This window comes from Epargyreus clarus, unplaced genomic scaffold, assembly GCF_041222505.1.
Source record: "Epargyreus clarus isolate Ecla_fem2 unplaced genomic scaffold, WU_Ecla_fem_2.2 ptg000016l, whole genome shotgun sequence".
Taxonomy (NCBI): domain Eukaryota; kingdom Metazoa; phylum Arthropoda; class Insecta; order Lepidoptera; family Hesperiidae; genus Epargyreus; species Epargyreus clarus.
In genome coordinates, this window is record NW_027332224.1 from 3967986 (window position 1) to 3988666 (window position 20681).

A 20681-nucleotide genomic window follows, 5' to 3' on the forward strand; every position below is an offset into this window, starting at 1 on the left:
CACTCTATTGAATTGAATGGAAAATGAATATACACTTAGTACAAAACATCTTGGGCTATTTTGTATATCTTTACTAAAGCTGTAGTTTTTTCAAAAAAAGTCGGAACTGACATAAAAAGGAGCTAAATACGAAAGTTTCTGTCGGGAATGTAACTAGTTTTAATAAAATACACAGTTTACTCATGATAAACAAACCGAAAATCCCATTATCTTTTATATAAATACAAGAAGTAAACATCCTTATTCTGTTTATAAAACAAATATTTTAATTCAATAGTCCTTTGTAAATAAGGGTATTCATATTCTATTCTTATCGCCTGTCACTACGTTTGTCTCTTTTAAATTTAATACAAAGGAAAGAGATAGATTATGTTTATACAAATATACCTTTTTAAGTATGTTTATACAACTAAATAGAATCGAAATGTGTTATAAAACACACAATCTATACTAATATTATAAAGAGCAAAACTTTGTTTGTTTGTTTGATTGTAATAAATAGGCTCAAAAACTACTGGACCGATTTTAAAAAATCTTTCACCATTCGAAAGCTACATTATCCACGAGTAACATAGGCTATATTTTATATGAAATATATTTGATAAATAGACTTTTAAGAGGACGATTTTATAGTAATTCTTGTTAAAAGTCCAATATTGTCTTCTTATTGATGTATTATTTGCGGGTAATTTTTGGATTATTTATCCAAAACTGTCGAACCGAAGTCCTAGATTTGATCCTCGACCGGAATTTACACCCTTCCACCGAAACGTAAACACTGCTTCATGCTAGAAACAGATATAGAACCTACCTTTCTACCTAATAACAGCAGTGTTAAGCGCTACTGTGTTCCGTTTTGAAGGGTGTGGTAAGGGAGACAGATTTTTCCGAGGCGTTCTAGCTTAGTCCTCAGGGGTAGCGGCGCATCTGTGGCCAACCTCAGGTAGGAATATCTAATCCTATCCTGGGTTGATTACAGATGTCCATGGGCGGCAGGAGCCACTTACCATCAGGTGGACTGCATGCTCGTCTGCTACTCCTGTATTATAAAAAATATATATATAGAAATGGTATATACCACTCAGGGAGGTCCCCGATCGAACTATACAGATTCTACCAACATTTCTTGCTTGGTTCCTCTTTTTCTTTTTAAATTCAATTACAATTCTTAATTTTACTGCTTAAATGCAGAAATAGGAGTCACGGTAGAGACACTATGAAGCTAAAAAGAGCTCTACCAAAATATAACTACATAGTCTATAAGACATTACAGATTTTAATACAAAAATAATATTATGTTTTACACTGACTCGTCTCGGATTGATTGACGATTGATTGATTGATTTGTTTACAAATATTTCACAACAACTCATTACCAATTGGTAATAATTCATGGATGACACTTGTATAATATAAAACTAGCAGGCGAGCATGCATTCCACCTGATGGTAAATGGCTCCTATCTATAATAGATATCTGTAATCAACCCCAGATAAGATTGGATTCCTAACTGAGGTTAACCACAGATGCCCCGCTACCCCTGAAAACTAATTTGGAAGGCCTCAGATGAGTATGTCTTACCACCCCCTACAAACCGGAACCCAACAGCACCAAACACTGTTATTAGGCAGAAATATCACTGCCAAACAGTGGGTGACAACTTGCTTAAAATAAGTGTTAAAAAATTCAAGGACATTACACTTCCTATTACGTGAGTCAGTTTGCAAAAAATGCCGTTCACAATATGGCATATGTTATGCAAATACCAACCTACCCACGTGTGTTAATCATTCTACGCCTACTGTATACCCAAAACAAAGTATATTGTGCTGTTTATGTAATGATACACGTGATTTTGAATGTGTATATTTTCAAAGGTAACAACTATTTCTGGTTCGATTCCGGTGGCAACACCACACTTAGTTCAAATTCAAGTTCAAATCTCATTTATTCAAAATTGATTCATATAGAATACTTTTTGAAAGCCAACAAACTGCCACCGCTTCGGAAGGTATTTCGCTATGGAGAAGAAGCGGCGCAAGAAACTCCTAATAATAGTAGTGTTAAACGCTGTTGTATTCTGGGTTGAAGGGTAGTAAGAAAAATAAAGGCATCCGAGGCCTTCCCACTTAGTCTTGAGGATTTAGTTATTAATAACAAATCTGTGGCCCGGATCAAGTAGTTATATTAAGCAAGTATATTATTATTTAAAGCTGATTATAGATATCCATAAGTGGCAGTTGCTATCTACGAGTGCTATCAGCCGGATTGGATGGCCGTTAGGTGAATAAACCATAAGTTTTAATCATCGAAATCATTCAAACGTGGTTTCACTGCCGCATCATCATCTCTACATTTTTTTTGGCTTACAATAACTGTTTTAAGCGCTACTATAATCTGGTTTTTGATCTTACAGAAAGCTTCAAAAACCCTTATGCTAATTAGACTTCGACAAAGTTAGACTTACGAGATAGCAATGAATGTGTGATATACCTCAAATAGAAATGATACAGTAGAGATGACATGTCATAAAGGATTTATTGATTGCTTACAATAAGTTTTCAGTAATTACGCCTTGGATGATGTTTTCACGTCAAAATTCTACTATAAATGTGTCTCTGTGATGCAGGTACTTTAAATAAAAATCGTATAATACGGTGTGACATCATAAATTTATTGATTGCTTAAAAGTATTCCATAATTTCGTCTTTAATGACGTTTTCACATTAAAATCCCACGATAAGTATGTCGTAACCTTCTTCTTCATAACTGATGTAATTTTCGCCCAAGAAGACTTAAAAATAAGGTTAAGTATGCCTGTATATGGAAACTTGTTAAAGAACGTACGAGTAATCATACCTTTGAGCGAAAGCAATCATTTACTTTAAAGGTTAACTAAAAGAGTAGATTATGTAAGTAAATTTGGGGCTATGAGGTCTGGGGTTTGAATCCCAATTAAAACATTTTTTTAACTTATACATCTTGTAGCGTTCTTGGTAAAAAAAAAAACAATATTTTTTAGCGTAGAACGAAGTTGCGTACGATAATGTAATCATTACAATTAAAATTGCATTACATTGTAATGCAATTTTTTTAGCGTGGGACAAAATTTCGTGCGTACATGTAACACATATTTTTAATGTACGATGAATAAATATCATTTTTGAAGATTTCATTATGTGAATAGCTAATAATAATTTAATTATCTGCTTAAACAATGAAGAAAAATATAAACCTAACTATATGCTTGAGTATTCTCTCTTCTTCTATAGAATATTCTCAAAATTATACGAGCCTTTGTCATACTTCAATCATATATAGTTCGTTCCCCGATGAGGCAAGCAGGAAAATGGTTTAATGTACATATCTAACTTGGATTTAGGTCTGAGTAAATTGATCGAAACTTTTTACCTGCATCTTAATTCTTGAGTTTGAACCCAAATCTTCAATATGTAAGTTCTACCTTCAAACCACTTCACGTATCTAAACTAAAATCAATTGTTCGAGTCTAAGCAGCTTCCTGCCTTATCTTTTCCATTCTAACCATCTTTACAAAGGACCCCACGATTGATTTATATCTTGGAGTTACTCTTTGTATATTAATTAGCATCCTCACGATACCTTTCCGGTAAATGTCTGTAAAACATTGTGTTTTATTTATCAGTTGCTTTAGGCTGACCACCCATTGACTACGACAGTTGCTAAGCTTCTTGTTGTCGCTTGAATTTGAAAGTATTTGAAGATTTAAAGGGTTTGCTATTATGCATAGTTACTCGTAATTGCTTGAGGTGACATTTAGTCCTTATTTCATTAAACCTACTTTATCAAAAGTTGTTACAATTTAAAAACAAAAGTACTTAATTTACTAATATTGTTTACTTAGTCTGTTGTTCTAGCTAGACAACCGTTATCAACCCATTATTGTCCCACTGCTGGGTACGGGTCTCTCCTCAGAATGAGAAGGATTAGGCCATTAGTCCACCGCGCTGGCCAAGTGCAGACTTCACATACCTTTGAGATCATTTTTTTTATATATATCTCTCAGGTATACAGGTTTCCTCGCGATGTTTTCCTTCACTGTTTTTAAGCAAGTGATAATTAGTTTCTAATACACACTAAACTTTGAAAAATCAGAGGCATGCCTGGGATTCGAACCTCGGACACCTCGTTGGAGAGGCCGAGTTTCTTAAGTTTATTTGTTTTGTCTTTCACGCCGTAACTACATAGCCGATTCTCATTAAATTTTGGATCATGTGGATAATGATGATAATTATATCAAAATGAAAATTGTGAACATTTGTTTGTCCCATGGTTGGTCAGTTTTTAAATTTCAACGGCCACGTTGTAACACTTTGTAATTAAAGAGATTATACTACTAGGCTAGCATGCTTACTCCGGTTGTGTTCCGTCGGAGATCCCGGAGTTCAAGCGTTGAGGATGGCCACCGGAGGGGGTTTAAGTGCGGTAAAAATCCCACATAACCCGGCGTCGCTCCCACGTCGTCGGGTACCTTTTGAAGGTTTCCTCCTCGTAAACAAAAAAAGGCTAGAATGCTTCGACAATTATTAACATATTTTCGCAAACAATCTAATACATAACTATGTAATTTATGAGTTACATAAATACGAAAGGAGGTCATAATCTTTCGTTTGTCCGGAGGCTAAATATGCTAGTGATAAATATTATATTTCACGTTTATAACCAGATATTATATTTTTTATACTTATTACAACACTCTAAAGTCACATAGAATACTGTTTTATATTTTTTTGTAAATATATTTAATCTTTGTATATATGTCTTTCACGAATCTATATAGGATTTGACGATGTTCTAACAGCTCTATGGGGTTGCAAGGGATCTGTAGTCGACCTCAGATAGGACTCCTAGAGTTGATTATGGATGTCCATGGGCGGATGATGCTACTTAAATATATTACCATCTGGTGGACTGTATGCTCTTTTCCTACTTCAATAATATAAAAGTTTTACCACATTACCATAGAAATTTAACAATATTTTATAGTAGTAATAGTAATATAGATCAGTAGCACTACCATGAGTTGGCATAGAAACGCCACTATAGAAATTGTAAATAGAAAACTATTGTCATTTTGCTAGTGAATAACATAACTACTATCGTTACGGTATTTCTTGACAACGTCTGTCAAATTAATGACTCATGAGACCGAATTTGTATGGCAATAGATCATAATGACATTCGCTAGCGATTTGATTTCGATAGGTTTTTTACGTATCGAGTTACGCCACTACGGATTTTAGTTCTACGAGTAACCACCAGAGGCGCTGTACAATTTTTCATACATTTATTTTAATACTTTATAGTAATAGAGTAATACTTTTGTAAACTCATGGTAGTGCTACTGACATAGGCAAGAAAGTGTCATCTACAACTTACTCTATTAATAACTAAGTTGTTCCAAATTATATGCCAACCATCAATCAATCTGGGATAGTGCATGGAACGGGACGAAAGGTTTTGTAAAATCTTGAATGTCACCGTCCGTTATTAATAATCAATCTATCCATTTATGTATTCCAATTTCCAAAGATCGAAATCACATGGTATAGTATAAAGAAATTAACATTTGTATAATTACTGTAAGTGTGCAGTAAAGTTAATTCTATTATTTTCTATCTATATTTATATTCTATTATTATCTATTATTTTCAAAAGTCGATCTTTGTAGAACTTTGTCGGTAAGGAAAACATTGCCTAGATCGCTTATTAATACCGAACGTAAACAAAGCAAACCTTTCCAATTAAGAAAAAAGAACTAAAACCCGTCTTAAAAGCATAAAATCTTTTCAAACCAGTTTAAAATAAAGTCTTAAAACATTGAAAATATTGTAGAGGTGGTCAAAACTGTTTAATATTCGTGGGACGGCAAGTGACCTTTCATTCTGGCCTTGCTTTGGGCGTGGGCTAGTGGTAATGGTTACTTGTGTATACAATGATATTTTATAATTAAAGTATAGTCTTGTATATTCGCAGAAGCGAAATTATCTTTTTTATAATATAGGACTAGCAGACGAGTATGCCGACCTGATTGTAAGTGGCTACTGCCTCCTAACGTAATCAACCCCAGATAGGATTAGGTATTACCTGAGGTCGGTCACAGATGCGCCGCTACTAAGGACTAAGCTGGAACGCCTCGGAAAAGTATGTTTCCCTTACCACATCTTACCACACCCTTCAAACCAGAACACAGCAGGGATGAACACTGCTGTTATGAGGCAGTAATATGTGGTGCCGCCGGAGTCGGAGTACAAAGTGCTCTACCTCCTTCAAACATCTCAGGTAGGACACTAATCTTATTCGAGGATTATTATAGATGTCCATGGGCGGCAGTAGCCACGTACCATCAGGTGGACTGCATGCGCATTCGCTACTTCTATATGTTAAAAAAATGTTTTAGCATACCTAGCTAACATGACGTTATTTCTTTTAAAACAAACGACAATAATTATGGATGCAAGGTCCCATTTCCTCCCGAGCGGGGTCCTACCGGAAGTGACGTCACCTTATTGTTAGTCCAAGTGTGACCGGGACGCTTTGCGGAATTAGGGACAAGATGTTTGAATTTGTACTGACAGTTTATTATGCGTTTATTGGATTTTGAATTATTTAAACTGAAAACATAAGTTGTTTATAGTCAGATTTAATTAAGCTTTTAAAATATTCAAAAATCAACTTGGTAGTATTTTAAAAGTTTGAAATAAAAATAAATATAGCTTAACAAATGGAGGACTAATTTTATACTACTCTCAAGTGTAACGACACATTTTTTTCTTATACAATTCAAAACAGTTTCTTTGTGATAAAAAAATAGTGACTAGTACTTTGACTGTTTTACCTCACTCTGGGCTTTTATTAAATAAAAAATAAACTTGTTTAATATTCAGAAATAAATACTTATATAGTCACGACATATACTTATTTAATCATAAATTCTTCACACTCAGCTAATAGCCATCTCAATGAAATCAGCAATCAAAATAAAATCTACCATCCTGGGTTGATAACCTACCTTTGCCCCTCAATCAACATTGAAGCAAAGTACTTAATGCTCCAAGAGGCTTGGAGCATTAAGTACTTTCCTAGTGGGAGAGAAAATTCCATTTATTTTGGTTAAGAATACATTATAGATACGTTAAAAAATAATTTTCAACAAAAATATGTCCAGCAAGTAAATACTTATATACATTTTTCCTTTTCCAGGAGGACGGCACAGTAGAATACTACAACAACATAATAGTGCAGCCCCATTTACGACTAGTGACGGGACAGGGCCGCGGGTACCACGTGCGCTGTCGGTACCGCCGCCGCGACCTCACGCTGTACCGCCCGAACCGCGTGCATCGACCGCATGCCGACCGACTGACTAGCTTGCAACACAGCGACAATGAGTAAGTGTAACACCGCCTGCGTGCCGACCGAATAACTATCTTACAAGAGAACTATATTCAAGAACGCCTACAATTTTGTTAATCTATCAAATTTTTGCCTCCTTTAATTTTCAAATTTCGAACTGTGATAGACAAAGATTGGTTAACATTGATTACACAGGTCAACAAAAAATATCTTTTTGTTTGTTGCCCTGGATATCTCTTAGGATTTATTTACTTTCAAACTTACAAAATTCGAATATATTTATAAAATTGCTGAAGTGGCTCTTGTTTTTTTTTAATTTGGCATTTTTTGTTTTTTAATTATTTTTCCTCTGAAATCGATATTCCAGGTCATCCAAATTATAATATCATAAAAGTTATGTTTTCATAAATGTTAATAGTTATTCTTATGCAGTACAGAGGTTGCTACATAAACGTCACGTGACTCCCCCTCCCCTCATTTCGTGTAAATACCTTCGAAATCAGTGTTTTCTTAAGGTTAAAAGACGCACAACGCGCTTTTGGGTAAGTTGCTAATACTTCATTTATTAAACATTTCCATATTGTGTTTTTGTATAGTTTGTTTATGTTTCCGTGTAGTAAAGTACTTTTTTATTATGGTTGATAAAATATTAATGTTTATTTTGTTTTAGAAATATGAATACTACGCGAAAAAAATGCAAATATAGCCCAGACGTTTTTTGTTACATTTGTGGTGTTTATATAACAATAAAACAGACGCGAAATATTACAGACTATATCAAAGAGGTACATACAGAATATTTTGGTTTACATATTGAAAAACAAGATAAGTCGTGGGTTCCTCATAAAGTTTGTAAGTCTTATGTTGAGTCGTTACGTTTGCGGAAAAAAGGAGAACGCCGCGGACTAGAATTTGGTATTCCAATGATCTGGATGAAGCCGAAAAATCATTTTGATGATTGTTACTATTGCGTAGCGGATGTTAAAGGTTGTTTAGGTCGTAATAAAGCAACAAACTACGAAGAAATAGTACAGAAAATGTTGAGGAGCTTTAAGAATTTAGGAGCACACACGAGTATAAAATTGTTATCTCCACAGTCATTGAGAGATAGATTTCCTGAGAATCTGGGAGATTATAGTGAAGAAAAGGGAGAGCACTTCCACCAAGACCTTAAAGTTATGGAAGAAAGGTATAAGTGAAGATGGAATAGCCATATGATGGCAGATTACTGCTGGTCTTTAAAAAAAGATTGTCCTGAAAAAGGTCATAAAAGACAAGCATATAAAAGATATTTTTCAGAGATTTAACATAAATATACATTTTTTTTTTGTTATTTGTCACTTGTTTTTACCTTAATTGAATAATAAACTTGATAATTTATAAGAATTTTTAATAAAACAATATTTTTACTTATATACTTGTTTTTGTTCTTATAATGACTGCCTTTTTTGTATAATATAATATTGATGAATTAAAAAAAAAACTAGAGCCAATATTCAAAAACTGTTTTTAGTTTCTTAAATTAATAACATAAAAGTATTCGAAACCACTCTGACTTCAAGGGCAACAAAACCACTGTTCACCAGTGTTATTATTAATAACGTGCACTGCCGGTACCGCCGTCGCGACCTCACGCTGTTTTGCCCGAACCGCATGCACCGACCGCTTGACTAGCTTGCAACACAGCGATAATGAGTTAAGTGTAATACCGCCTGCGTGCCGACCGAATAACTAGCTTACAAGATAACGATATTGAACACCACGCATAATTATCTATTTATCATTTTTTTCTATTAATGTTTTAAAATTGATAATACTTACCTACTCGAATTGTCAATTTTCGAACTGTGATAAGCAACAATTGTTTAAGATTGATTGTTACTAACTTGCGATATCGTTGCCATTGCGGTCGTTTACACCGACCGCATGCCGAGCGACTGTGATGAGTTAGTGTAGTACCGCCCGCGTGCCGAAAAATCACTAGGTTGCTAGACAATAATAATATCGTCTAAGTAAATGTTTCATGACAGCCGGCTGACTTATTTGTTAAAAATATGGCGATGACATGGCAGCTTGAATAATCAAGTTCGTATCATAATAATGGTTAAGCAAACCATTGATGGTAAATGTCTAGAGTAAATAATACTGCCTGTCTGCCGACCGAATCACTAAGTCTTAATTAATATGAATAGTGCATAATACTCCCCGATAACAATACTATAAATGTGTAAAAATCAATATAAACAATACCGACCGTGTGCCGACCGAATTTGCTAATAAAAGTTGCATTTTCCAGTGACGAATACGACGAGGATTCAGGATTGCTGCCATCGGTTACCATGAAGATATACAAGGGCGACCCCCAGGATAAACAGGTATCGACTATTCAGTAGAAATGTACGTTTTATCAATGATCTTACCTTATATAGTATCAGTGTAATCTGTGACCTTAACATTCACTTGACTCACATTTGGAGACAAATTTCAAGAGGATAATTGAGTCATGAGATTGGCATATTATTTCTTAAACATTGTGTCGTGTTATAACTGGTAGATGTTATATCTGTAAATTTAAAAAGTAGAGATTTAAGCTTCAGTATAAATTCAAATATTTCGAATGACCCCTCCCCCCTCTCCTTCTCCCTTATCGACCAAATTAACCAAAACTTTTTCCTCCTCACCTACTTGTAAACGGTTAACCTACCAAAATTTTGCGATAACAGGAATAATATTGCATAGTCCAGAGCCACCCAACCCTCTGTCTTTAAAAATAAGATTATCTAAGACTCCCACGCCCTTGGTTCCTTAATAGTTTTTAAACCCCCACCCCACCCCTCTACCTCTTGCTAACAGCCCTTAAGAACCCTTTTTTATATTTTACTAAGATTATACAACGACCCGCGTGGCGAAGCGGTCACCATACCGAAATAATGTGCAGAGGATTCCGGGTTCGATCTCCAGTCAAACAGATACCTAAATGACGAATTTAAATATATTTGTTGGATCGGAATATTTGTGTATTCGTCTTTGTGTCCTCATGGCAACTACTATAAGTAGGTATTCCTAGTGCTAGCTGTTAGTATAAAAAAGAGTATTTTTAAAGTAACGCAAAAACATGCAAACTGTTTCCAGGTGGCGTCAAACGTGCGTATCGGTGACACCCTGACCCTCGTGGTGTCGTTGGAGAAGCAGCGCCAGTTTGGACTGCTGGTGTCTGAGTGCGCGGTGCGGGACGGGCTCGGTTGGGCGGAGCAGAGCCTCATCGCTGATGATGGGTAGGTTGTTGAGTGATGATAGTTGAGGGTCAAGTCTAGTTGAAGGTGTGAGAACCGTTTGTGGTTCGACTCCCGTAGCACCAGTCCCTTTGAAGGTGGTAGAACCCTTTGTGGTTCCACTCCGGCGGCACCACCGCAAATCTATTTCTGCCTCATGACAGCAGTGTTAAACTTTGCCGTGTTCTGATTTGAAGGGTGTGGTAAGGGAAACATACTTTTACGAGGCATTCCAGCTTAATCCTTAGGGGTAGCGGCGCATCTGTAGTCGACCTCAGGTAGGAATATCTAATCTTATCTGGGGTAGATTACAAATGTCCATGGGCAGCAGTAGCCATTTAACATCAGGTGGACTGCATGCTCGTCTGCGACTCCGATATTTTAAAAAGCCCACCCCACCATTACGGATTCTATTCTAAATTGATTGTCTTATTTATTAACTAGTTTTATAACCGTGCAGTTTGTTTATTTATTTTGTCTATTTGTAATTGTACTGTGTGTTGCAATATTCCTGAATAAAGTATTTTCTTTATTCTTCTTTCTTTCTCACCTAACCCACTCTCGAATATTTGGTATTTTTTAAACAAAGAAATATTTTTACTTAGTCGTTCACTTCTAAATGCTATGATTCCAGCTGCCCGCTAGACGGCGAGATAATGGGCCTCTTTCAGTACAAGAGCGACAAGCAACAAGCACAAGTGTCGTTCCCAGCGCACAAGTTCCCATACACTGCCAGTGTGTACTACACCTGCGAGGTGAAGCTGTGTGACCTCAACCATCCTACTGACTGTGTAAGTGGAGTAATATATAGTAATAGTGTGTGTTTTAATCGCTCGGCGCGCAAGGTAATGTGCTGTCTGCTGAAACAGGTCAAAGAAAAAAGGTATCCGCAAGAGAAAATAATATTTGTCAAGTAAAGGAGTAAGTAGGTAACTAAGTACGGAAGTGATAAGTATAAATTATTAGTAAGGAAATGTGGAAACCTTATATTTTTTGCTGCGCAACATAACATTTAGTATTCGCTACTTCTAATTAAGTACATTAAAAAATTCGAACGGCAGCAGAGAAGGTTATGGATAAATGACGTGATGTGATAATGATCACATGACATCATTTATCCAAGTAGGCGGTAGAAGTTTATGTGATGTCATTATAATTACCTACTAGCGCCTAAACAAAGTTCTAACCCTTATAAAGGTTGTACGGCGCCACAAAAGTTCTAACTCCTTAAAAAAGTCCTTTCGCCTTACAAGAGCTGTTTCTTACAAAAATCCTAGCGTCTTGCAGTATTATAAACGATAATTCTAGTAAATGTGCTACTGCCTTATATATAAGAGTTTTTGCGACTTACTAGAGTTATTCAGCCTTACAATAATCTTAGCTCCTTACGGTCGTATAGAAGATAATTCTGGAATCATAAATAATGTTTTCAGGAGCCCTGTTCGCACAAGAAGAACCGCGTGCGTCGCCAAGCGAACATGGAGTCCCCAGCCATTGTGGAGGTGTTCTCTGGTCTCTACGTCAATGAGGCAGACTCGCCTGACAATGATGAGGTCACTAGCGAAAAGGTAGGTTTTAGAAACACAGTAAAAATATTAGTAAACAAGGTGACAAGGGATCTTTAAATACAGTATAGAAGTATTAAGAAAACACACATTCCATTGTCATAATAAAAATTATTTCAAATATATTTTGGCAAAGGGAGATCTCCCGCCGGGCTAGGTAACATGCCCGGGGGCGGCCGTGCTCCGACAGTCTCAGTTCGGAACTTGTATATGTACAAGATGTTTAGAAAACTTTGATGGCGTGATTCAGAATACTCGTCATCTCTTGACGAAGGAAGTCGGAACAATATTATAATTACTACTTGTAATAATAGGTGGTTGAAAATTAGATCTTACAAGAACACATCTCTGAGTTGCTTTGGGTCCCTTAGAAACTGTGTCTAATTATGACATATTTTAACGGTGAAAAAAATTTCGTGATTACATACATGTTTAAAAAAAATTGTAAAAAAATATTAAACATGTTTGAACTATCCGTACTACATTTTCGTCTATAGCATTTAATCCCATAATATCCCAAAGGTTCCAAAAATAATCATATTTCAATTTTTTCAGAAGGAAGACGAGATCTGCATATCTCAACGTAACTTCGCCATCGGGATATGCATCGCTGGTGTGATCCTAATGATATGTGTGATCGCGGCCATTGCATTCATATTAGCGAGACGACGCAACCCTAAAACTTATTCACGAACGGGCAGCTCTTTATACAGCGGTCCATACACTAATACCGGGTACTCCCATACAAGTTAATTATACAGGTAAAGTCATATACATGCGACATAGTGGTCTATACAGGTGACAAAGTAGACGCAACTGTCAGTTTTGACAGGTGTTACCTGTTTTGTATAATCTGGATTAGTTGTAAAATAAAGAAGACAGAATTTCATTAAATACACAAAATAAATGAGAACTTGTCTTATTGAGTTATAAAACAGACAAATTTAAATACACAACTAAAATTTAGGCAGTTTACGGACAAATAACTAAATTAATCCGAAATGTGACATGTATATTTGAAACAGACAGTCGCCAAAGTAAAAATAGAGTAATTCCAATACAAATTAATATCAACTATTAAGGGTTTAAATAATATGAATGTGATGGCAACTTCTTTAGTTTTAGTTTTAAGTCATATTGGTCAGGTAAGTTACTGCCATGTACACTAGAGTCACTCTACAATCGAAGTTAGTAGCTAATTTAATTGGTGATAGATAGTTTAGACAACGAAGTAATAATGTGTCAACAGGAAATTGTCAGGATTAAGAATTAACTAAAAAGATAAAAATTGTAGCAAGTTTAGTTAGTATGATTGCCTATTTTACAAGTCAAGCAGGTTCGTATAAGTGATGATTACATTTACAGTCCAAGACATGGGCACGTTTATATGGAGACACGAAACATTTTTTGACACTTATGTATTTTGTGTCTAAATGTTCATGTCTAAGGTGTCTGTAAATGTAAACAGAGCCTTTATTATTATAGCTCTCTCATTACGAGTATGAAATATTAATTTCTAAATTCTGATTAATTTTGTTTAAAATTGGCATTCAATATTTTGGTGAAATGTGGTATTTCTAAATAGAATATCGTTTGCGCATATAAAATATTTGTCAAACTAATTTATGAATCTCACGCTTCAACTATTTTAGATCTTTGCAATATGAGTAATTAAGTAATATTGTTTTATTTTTAAGTGTGGCAATATCAAAATAACTGTTGTGTTCAATTCACAACGATTCAGTCAAATTAGGTAGGTTAGTACCAACATAAGTTAAGGCCTGATACCATGAAATTTATTTTTATATTTATATTCATTTTGTGATAATATCTGCAATGTATCCGTCCTAATTCAATAATTATTAGTTATTTTTAAGATATTGAAAGGTAGCCTTGAATTACGTAATAAATATAATTTGTATTTGCCGATCATTTACGCAATTTATTTTTATTTTTGTTTTACTTTTTCTTTTTAATTTAGTGATGTTAAAGGCCTGTCAGAACTCATTGTACATAACACATCTTTCTGACACAGATTAAAAATGTAACTTCTATTAATTTCAATAGTTTGATCAGGCCTTTGATTTTCGGTGGCGGGAAATGAATTCTTTAGCAGTATCTATTCAGTTTTTTACGATAAAAAAAGAAACAACTCAGTTTCCCTCCAATTGTCTTGAAGTTTTTAATCTATATTTTATACCATGGTTGCCATATTTAATTTTATATTTTTATTATTATTTTAAGTGATTTCCCGTAGTATATTGATCCGTCCATATCGGTGCTATTTCGGGCTTATCTTTTAAGTTGCTTTGCTTTTTCCTATAATATTGTAACAACGAAGATTGATGTGTGTTTCATAACTACCCCATTGATTTTTTAGTTCGATTTTAACTTTTACTAGTTTTTTTTAATTACAATGGGGTTCTGGAACCATATCGACATAATGTGTGTACTTTTTTTTAACAAATATACTGACTTAGTGAAAATATGTTTGTTTTATTTACACAACCTACTTTTAGTGTCCTACTCTGGGTCTTGGTGTAATATAATTAAGGTATTTATATGTTAATAAATGTAAAAATACCACATATATAGTATGGAGGTATGTACCATATTGTTATAGTTCGCGCCAAACTTAGTCCGCACTGAAGTTGCAAGCAGGTGTAGTCATGCAATTTGCTTCACGCGATTCATTTCTACTATTCAGAGCGGACTAGCAGTTTTGCGCGAAATATGCAGGTAATCAATGTCAATAAATGTAGGTATTTGTAGACCTCATCTTTGTGCTTTAAGTGTCCTCATCCCCTACATATGCTTATATTCATAAACTTTCTTATAGACAAATATTTTTAGAGAAATTGTGAAATAATTTATGGCGCTAACGTAAACAAGTGAACAACTCATATTTTACGTTTAACTAGGCACGACTTTACTATTTGATAGAATATTACTAAAATCTGTCTGATTCACATAAAAAGTCAGTAAATAGATTTTTAATACCTGTAACTCTTATTTTAAATAAATATATATTACCGAGATAAGAAAAAACACCAAAATAATAAACAGCGCATATATTTGCTTAGTAAATCTCAAACTTATAAAATTACAAAATATCCTACAAACATTGCACGTCACAGTATGATCTTAAGTAACAGTTATTGTTTATAAATAAATAGCTTAATCTTATATTACAAGCAAATAAGGCAACATTCTTTACATATTTCACTTTAACTAACAGTGATACATATTAAATCTGATTTTAAATAAAGAATCTACTTTTATGACAAATAGAATTATTGCAATTTATTTGGGCAACTTTTTATATTGGCAACATTATATACGGACATAATCTTTAAGACATCGTGTTTAATGTTGCCTAATAAAAAAGTTTAAATCAACCTGTACCCTTAGTATGAGTTTTTACGTTTTTACAAAAATGTCTGTTTTTGTATTTGTTTACGTATTTGCCCATACATTTCCAATCAGCGCCCCTAGTGGAGTATCAGAACTGATTGTGAACGTATGGGAAATACGTAAACAAATACAAAAACAGTCAATTTGTAAAAACGTAAAAACTCATTCTAAGAGTACTGAAATCTTTGCAGCCTATTTTATCCCGTATAACATCAACTTACCTTACATCAATATTGTCACAAAGATTAACATTTGTCTTACATATGAAACATAACATTATATATTATATATCAGATACATTTAAGCGGATATAATATAATAATACACCAATATAACAGAGTGGGATATCAATATTATATTTTAAGACAATAAATAATAAATAACTTTAATATGTCACAAACGAGTTTATATGTCATGACAGTTGTAATATGTAATGATTATAACTGAATAGGAAGCTTTATTAATCATTATATCTGATAATTCCATTTTTAAGTTGGTATAGTCCGCGTAAACTACTTGCCCGCTCTGAATATAAAAATGATACGCATCGACATCGACAAATTGTATGAGTACACCTGCCCGCAACAACTTCAGAGCGGACTAGTAGTTTGGCGCGGACTATAATACAATAAAACATACAATAATAAATCCTATTATGCATTAATTGCCCTCAAGGTTATTTTTCAAGCTTAATCTAAATATAATTTTAAATATTTAATTAACTAGTAAATACACAACGTCTTTTAAATGTATAAATTAAAAGGAAAATTGTGATTATTTAAAAAAAAAACATTGTAATCAATCTATTTCAAATCTCTCAAGGAAAGCTTTAAGTGGCTTCCAAGCCTTATGCTTATAAATAAAATCACTGGACTAAATAGATTAAAAATTTACAAACAAACACCGGTATAAAGCTAAGCACGCACTACGATTAAACGCACGCGTTTAAACGCACGTCTGTAACCGCAAAAAAATGTAACGCATTGTTATTGTTTTCTATACAAGTGCCCGCATTAGTCACTTTTTTCAGTGATTGATTTAAAAAAAAATCAAAATGTTACATTTCGTTGGCAGCTTGTTTAAGCGCGATTTTTTGTGTTCTATATTAATAGTAATCCATGATGGTACAGACATAAAAATAATTTTGCGTTTTTAGCTATTGCTATTAGTTAAAAACGCAAAAACGCATACAAACACGCACAGCGGTTGGCTTTCGACTTAATTTTAGGTTAACTAGTTACTTAGTTAACTTAGTTAAAAGTCACTGGTGCGTTTAATCGTAGTGTGTGCTAAGACTACGTTGAGAAATAGTAAAGAGATTGTTGGTTTATACATATTTTACAATTACCAAACCATTTCAATTGGTCTCGAAAGTTGAAATTTTCTAGAGGTAGAAGAAGGTTTAGAGGCAAAACAGAATTATTTAAGTTACAAAAATCATAAGAAATTTTCCAATTTCACCCCAAAAAGATAGTCTAATAATAATAAATTCCTTTATTTTACCGATGTCTGTCTTCCAAATATATTTGCACCTTTACGTTCGACTTAGCTCATCTTAAATTATAATACTTTTGATATAATTGCCTAAATATAACATAAATATGAACTTAATGAATGAACTAAATATAATATATGAAGTAATATACGACGCGAATGAATAAATGAATGAATGACATTTGTGAATGAACGATAATTATGAATAAAAATGGCAATTTTCGAATATTTTACTAATAGATTATATCATATGTAAATTAATAGATATTAAGGAGATTATTTATACTGACAAACACGTCCTATTATATTTATTTACTCTCCGTGATGCTTCTAATTTTTAACGAGCGAATAGTTTAAATATCCACAAATATACGTGTCTAAATAATATATTAATGTGCCTATAAATGTAGGAATACCATAATTAAAGTTGTGATGTGTCTTTAAATGTAGCGGCAGTCCTCGATTTACGTCGTTTCAAGTTACGTCAAGCAATGTTTTGACACTATTCCTCAAGCATATGTCAATAGTTTCGATTTACGGCATAGGAGAATTCACTTGTCGTGAGGTCAATATAATTATTTTTACTTAATTTGATAATTAAATATGTATTTCCTTTATTATAAAAACAGTTTTTTTTAAATTGAGTCCGTGTGGATCCTAACCCTTGAGTTAACCCGTATTTAAACATGAAAAAATATGTATCGACTTACATAGTTTCGATTTACGTCGCGTATTTCGAAAACCTAACATGCCGTAAGTACGAGGACTGCTTGTATTTGTAAACTTAAAGTATGTGTTTAAAACTATGTAACATTTATAGACACATACACAATATAGAGGATATAATGTATGTGTCCATAAATGTAAATGTAAATAAATATGTATAAATGTATGTCGATTAAAATGTAAGTATGTAAAATAGAGTCGACACATATGTGATACGATGAAGGATTATTTAGAAGCACCATTTACCATACATTTCTGGTCTAATTCTCAGTCTTACTATATTACTTCGTCACTTCAATATTATGCGGTTTCAAAAGTAATTTCATTCAGTTTATTTTCTAACCTAACAATAACAATGGATTATATTTCAAGCTCTTCATTGTTTTAAATATCTATAAACATAAAATAATTATATTCACAATTAATTTACCTTGATAGCTGCTGTCATATTACACACTAGCTTTACCCGCGGCTCTATTCGCGGTCAGAGGTTGGCAATAATTATTTTTTCTATCCCTCGGGAAAAGTACTTTTTTCGATAAAAGTTACCCTATATCCTTTCATGGACCCCTGACAACGTGTGTACACTATGTCATGACAATTTCGAAGTTAAGGCGTGATGCTAATAGTTGATATTTCTATCCCTCGGTAACAGTACTTTTTCGATAAAAGTTACCCTATGTCCTTTCCTGGACCCTTGACAACGTGTGTACATAACACTTTCGTAGTTAAGCCGTGAAAGCGTAACAAACAAACAAACAAATTCACTTTCGCGATTATATTTTTTAGGATTAATACAATATTTATGTCATTTATATAAAAAAGCGTGTTAAATACTCATCTCTTCAATGAAATTTTGTAAGCTTGTAATGTCGGTTTTAAATTGAAAGATAGTTCACTTCTGAATCCGCAAGGTGGCGCTACTGGCGACATATTAAAAAAAACAGAGCAACGTATAACAACTAGTATTACTAGTTGTAGTAGTAATATTACACTTTCCTTTTTTATAGAGACCTCAAATTAAAATTTTCCTAATTAATGACGCCCGTTATTAGAAAATAATGTATTTATTTAATGTTTGAGCGAACTGCATCATTTGACAACATTTGACAATTTCAGACAACTATTTTTGCCAATCACAATCTAGTAGACAAAATATTGTACAGATTGATCAATAACTGTCGTTAATACGGCAATACACGTTGTCATATCTCTTGTTACACGTTAATAAGAAAACCAGATAAAAGGGTTTTTTAATCAATAAGGGAGAGTGTCATCCATTTGCACCGTCATAAGGGAGTCTTCTGGATGTATTTCTAGCAGGGCTTCTGTACCGTCGTTGAAGGGGAAAGACACGCTGCCGTCCACTACCAAACCTGAAACGGATAACGGTTATGTAAGTTAGAATTTGGCATAGCTTAAGGGTTATAACTATTTTATTTATAACACATTAGAGAGTTAAAGAAAAGTATATATATCGGGTCGTATTGTCGCTTCTCATATGATTGTATAAGTTGTATCATTATGTTGTGTGATATAGTGTGCTTCTAATAGGAAAAGTGCCTATACAAAAATAAATTTATTTTATTTCATTTTAGGCGTTCTGGTGGTGTGCGATGATGCCGTGTCTTGGTCATGTGTCGTCGTTATATCGTATGATCGTATCGTGACATTATGTCGTGTACTCGTGTCGTGTTGTGGCATAATGCAATCAAATCATGATATCGCATGATCCTGTAGTGTGGTATAGTTATCGCCAAACTGCTAGTCCGCTCTGAAGTTGTTCCGAGCAGGTGTAGTCATACAATTTGATATATGCAGAGCGGACTAACAGTTTTACGCGGTCTATATTGTTGTTTCTTTGTGTCGTGGGGTGTCACCGTGTCGTTCGGTCGTGTCGTATGTCCAGCATCGTGGGCCGCTCCCCGCGCGTCGTGTGCCGTGTCGTGTCGTGTGTCGTGCGGTGTGGTGTCGCGTTAATAGGTATCGCGCCTGAGGTAATGCATCATAAGAGCGGTGGGCAAGGATTTTCGGGTCTCGAAGATACCCTCTTCGCCCGGGCAAATTCTCAGGTGGTAAATACCCCCCGGATTTTTGATATTTATTCATAACTAGTTTTTGCCCGCGGCTTCGCCCGCGTTTAAAATAAAATAATATAACATACTAACATACATAAAACTGAAATTTTGCACAACTTTGCTTAAGACCATCACTTGATCAAATTTATAGTTTACGATTCAATCCTTACTAATATCGATTAAAATAATCGATGTTTTGGGTCCAATAGATCGATTCTCCGATTAATCGATCTTAGATCGCCATCTCTAGTTCCCGTGGGATTTCCGGGATAAAAACTATCCTATGTCCTTTCTAGGGTCTCAGACTATCTTTGTATAAAACTTTATTAAAATCGGTTCAGTGGTTTAGGCGTGAAGAAGAGACAACCAGACAGACAGACAGACAGACAGACAGAGTTACTTTCGGATTTATAATATTAGTAAGGATAATATAAGTTTGTTAAAAACATTATAGAATAATTCATAGATTAGTAAAGATTACTCACTCAGTTTTGAGAATTGAAATAGTTGCGTAAAAATGTTTAGCCACGTCTCAGTGCTAAAATGTCCCTAAAATATTTGAAATAAGTATTTATTTATAACGTCAATTACGCAGTATTAGTTATTAATTTGTGAATTTTCCATTAAAATGTTTTTATTTGTCAAGAATTCAAAAAAAGAACACACTAAAATAAGCCGTTTGTGGCTTCATTCAATTTCAAGGCGGCGAAGTATCTTTACTAATCTATGGAATAATT

The 20681-nt window shown here is 34.1% G+C and overlaps 2 protein-coding genes across 3 annotated transcripts in view; one reads left to right on the top strand and one right to left on the bottom strand.

Moving 5' to 3' along the window:
- The window catches only part of pio (zona pellucida domain-containing protein piopio), a 67348-nt gene extending 52630 nt beyond the window's left edge, over positions 1-14718 (top strand). For both annotated transcript variants that reach the window (XM_073081725.1, XM_073081724.1), the window contains exons 5-10: positions 7243-7430; positions 9692-9770; positions 10528-10670; positions 11302-11458; positions 12101-12235; positions 12788-14718. In XM_073081725.1, the coding sequence (XP_072937826.1) occupies positions 7243-7430; positions 9692-9770; positions 10528-10670; positions 11302-11458; positions 12101-12235; positions 12788-12985 (900 nt within the window). In that variant the 3' untranslated portion in view covers positions 12986-14718. The remainder of the gene's footprint in view (positions 1-7242; positions 7431-9691; positions 9771-10527; positions 10671-11301; positions 11459-12100; positions 12236-12787) is intronic.
- Positions 14719-18684: 3966 nt separating this feature from the next.
- Nadk2 (NAD kinase 2, mitochondrial) overlaps positions 18685-20681 on the bottom strand; it is a 31619-nt gene continuing 29622 nt past the window's right edge. The window contains exon 11 of the mRNA XM_073081415.1: positions 18685-19242. Coding sequence (XP_072937516.1) covers positions 19124-19242 — 119 coding nt within the window. The 3' untranslated portion in view covers positions 18685-19123. The remainder of the gene's footprint in view (positions 19243-20681) is intronic.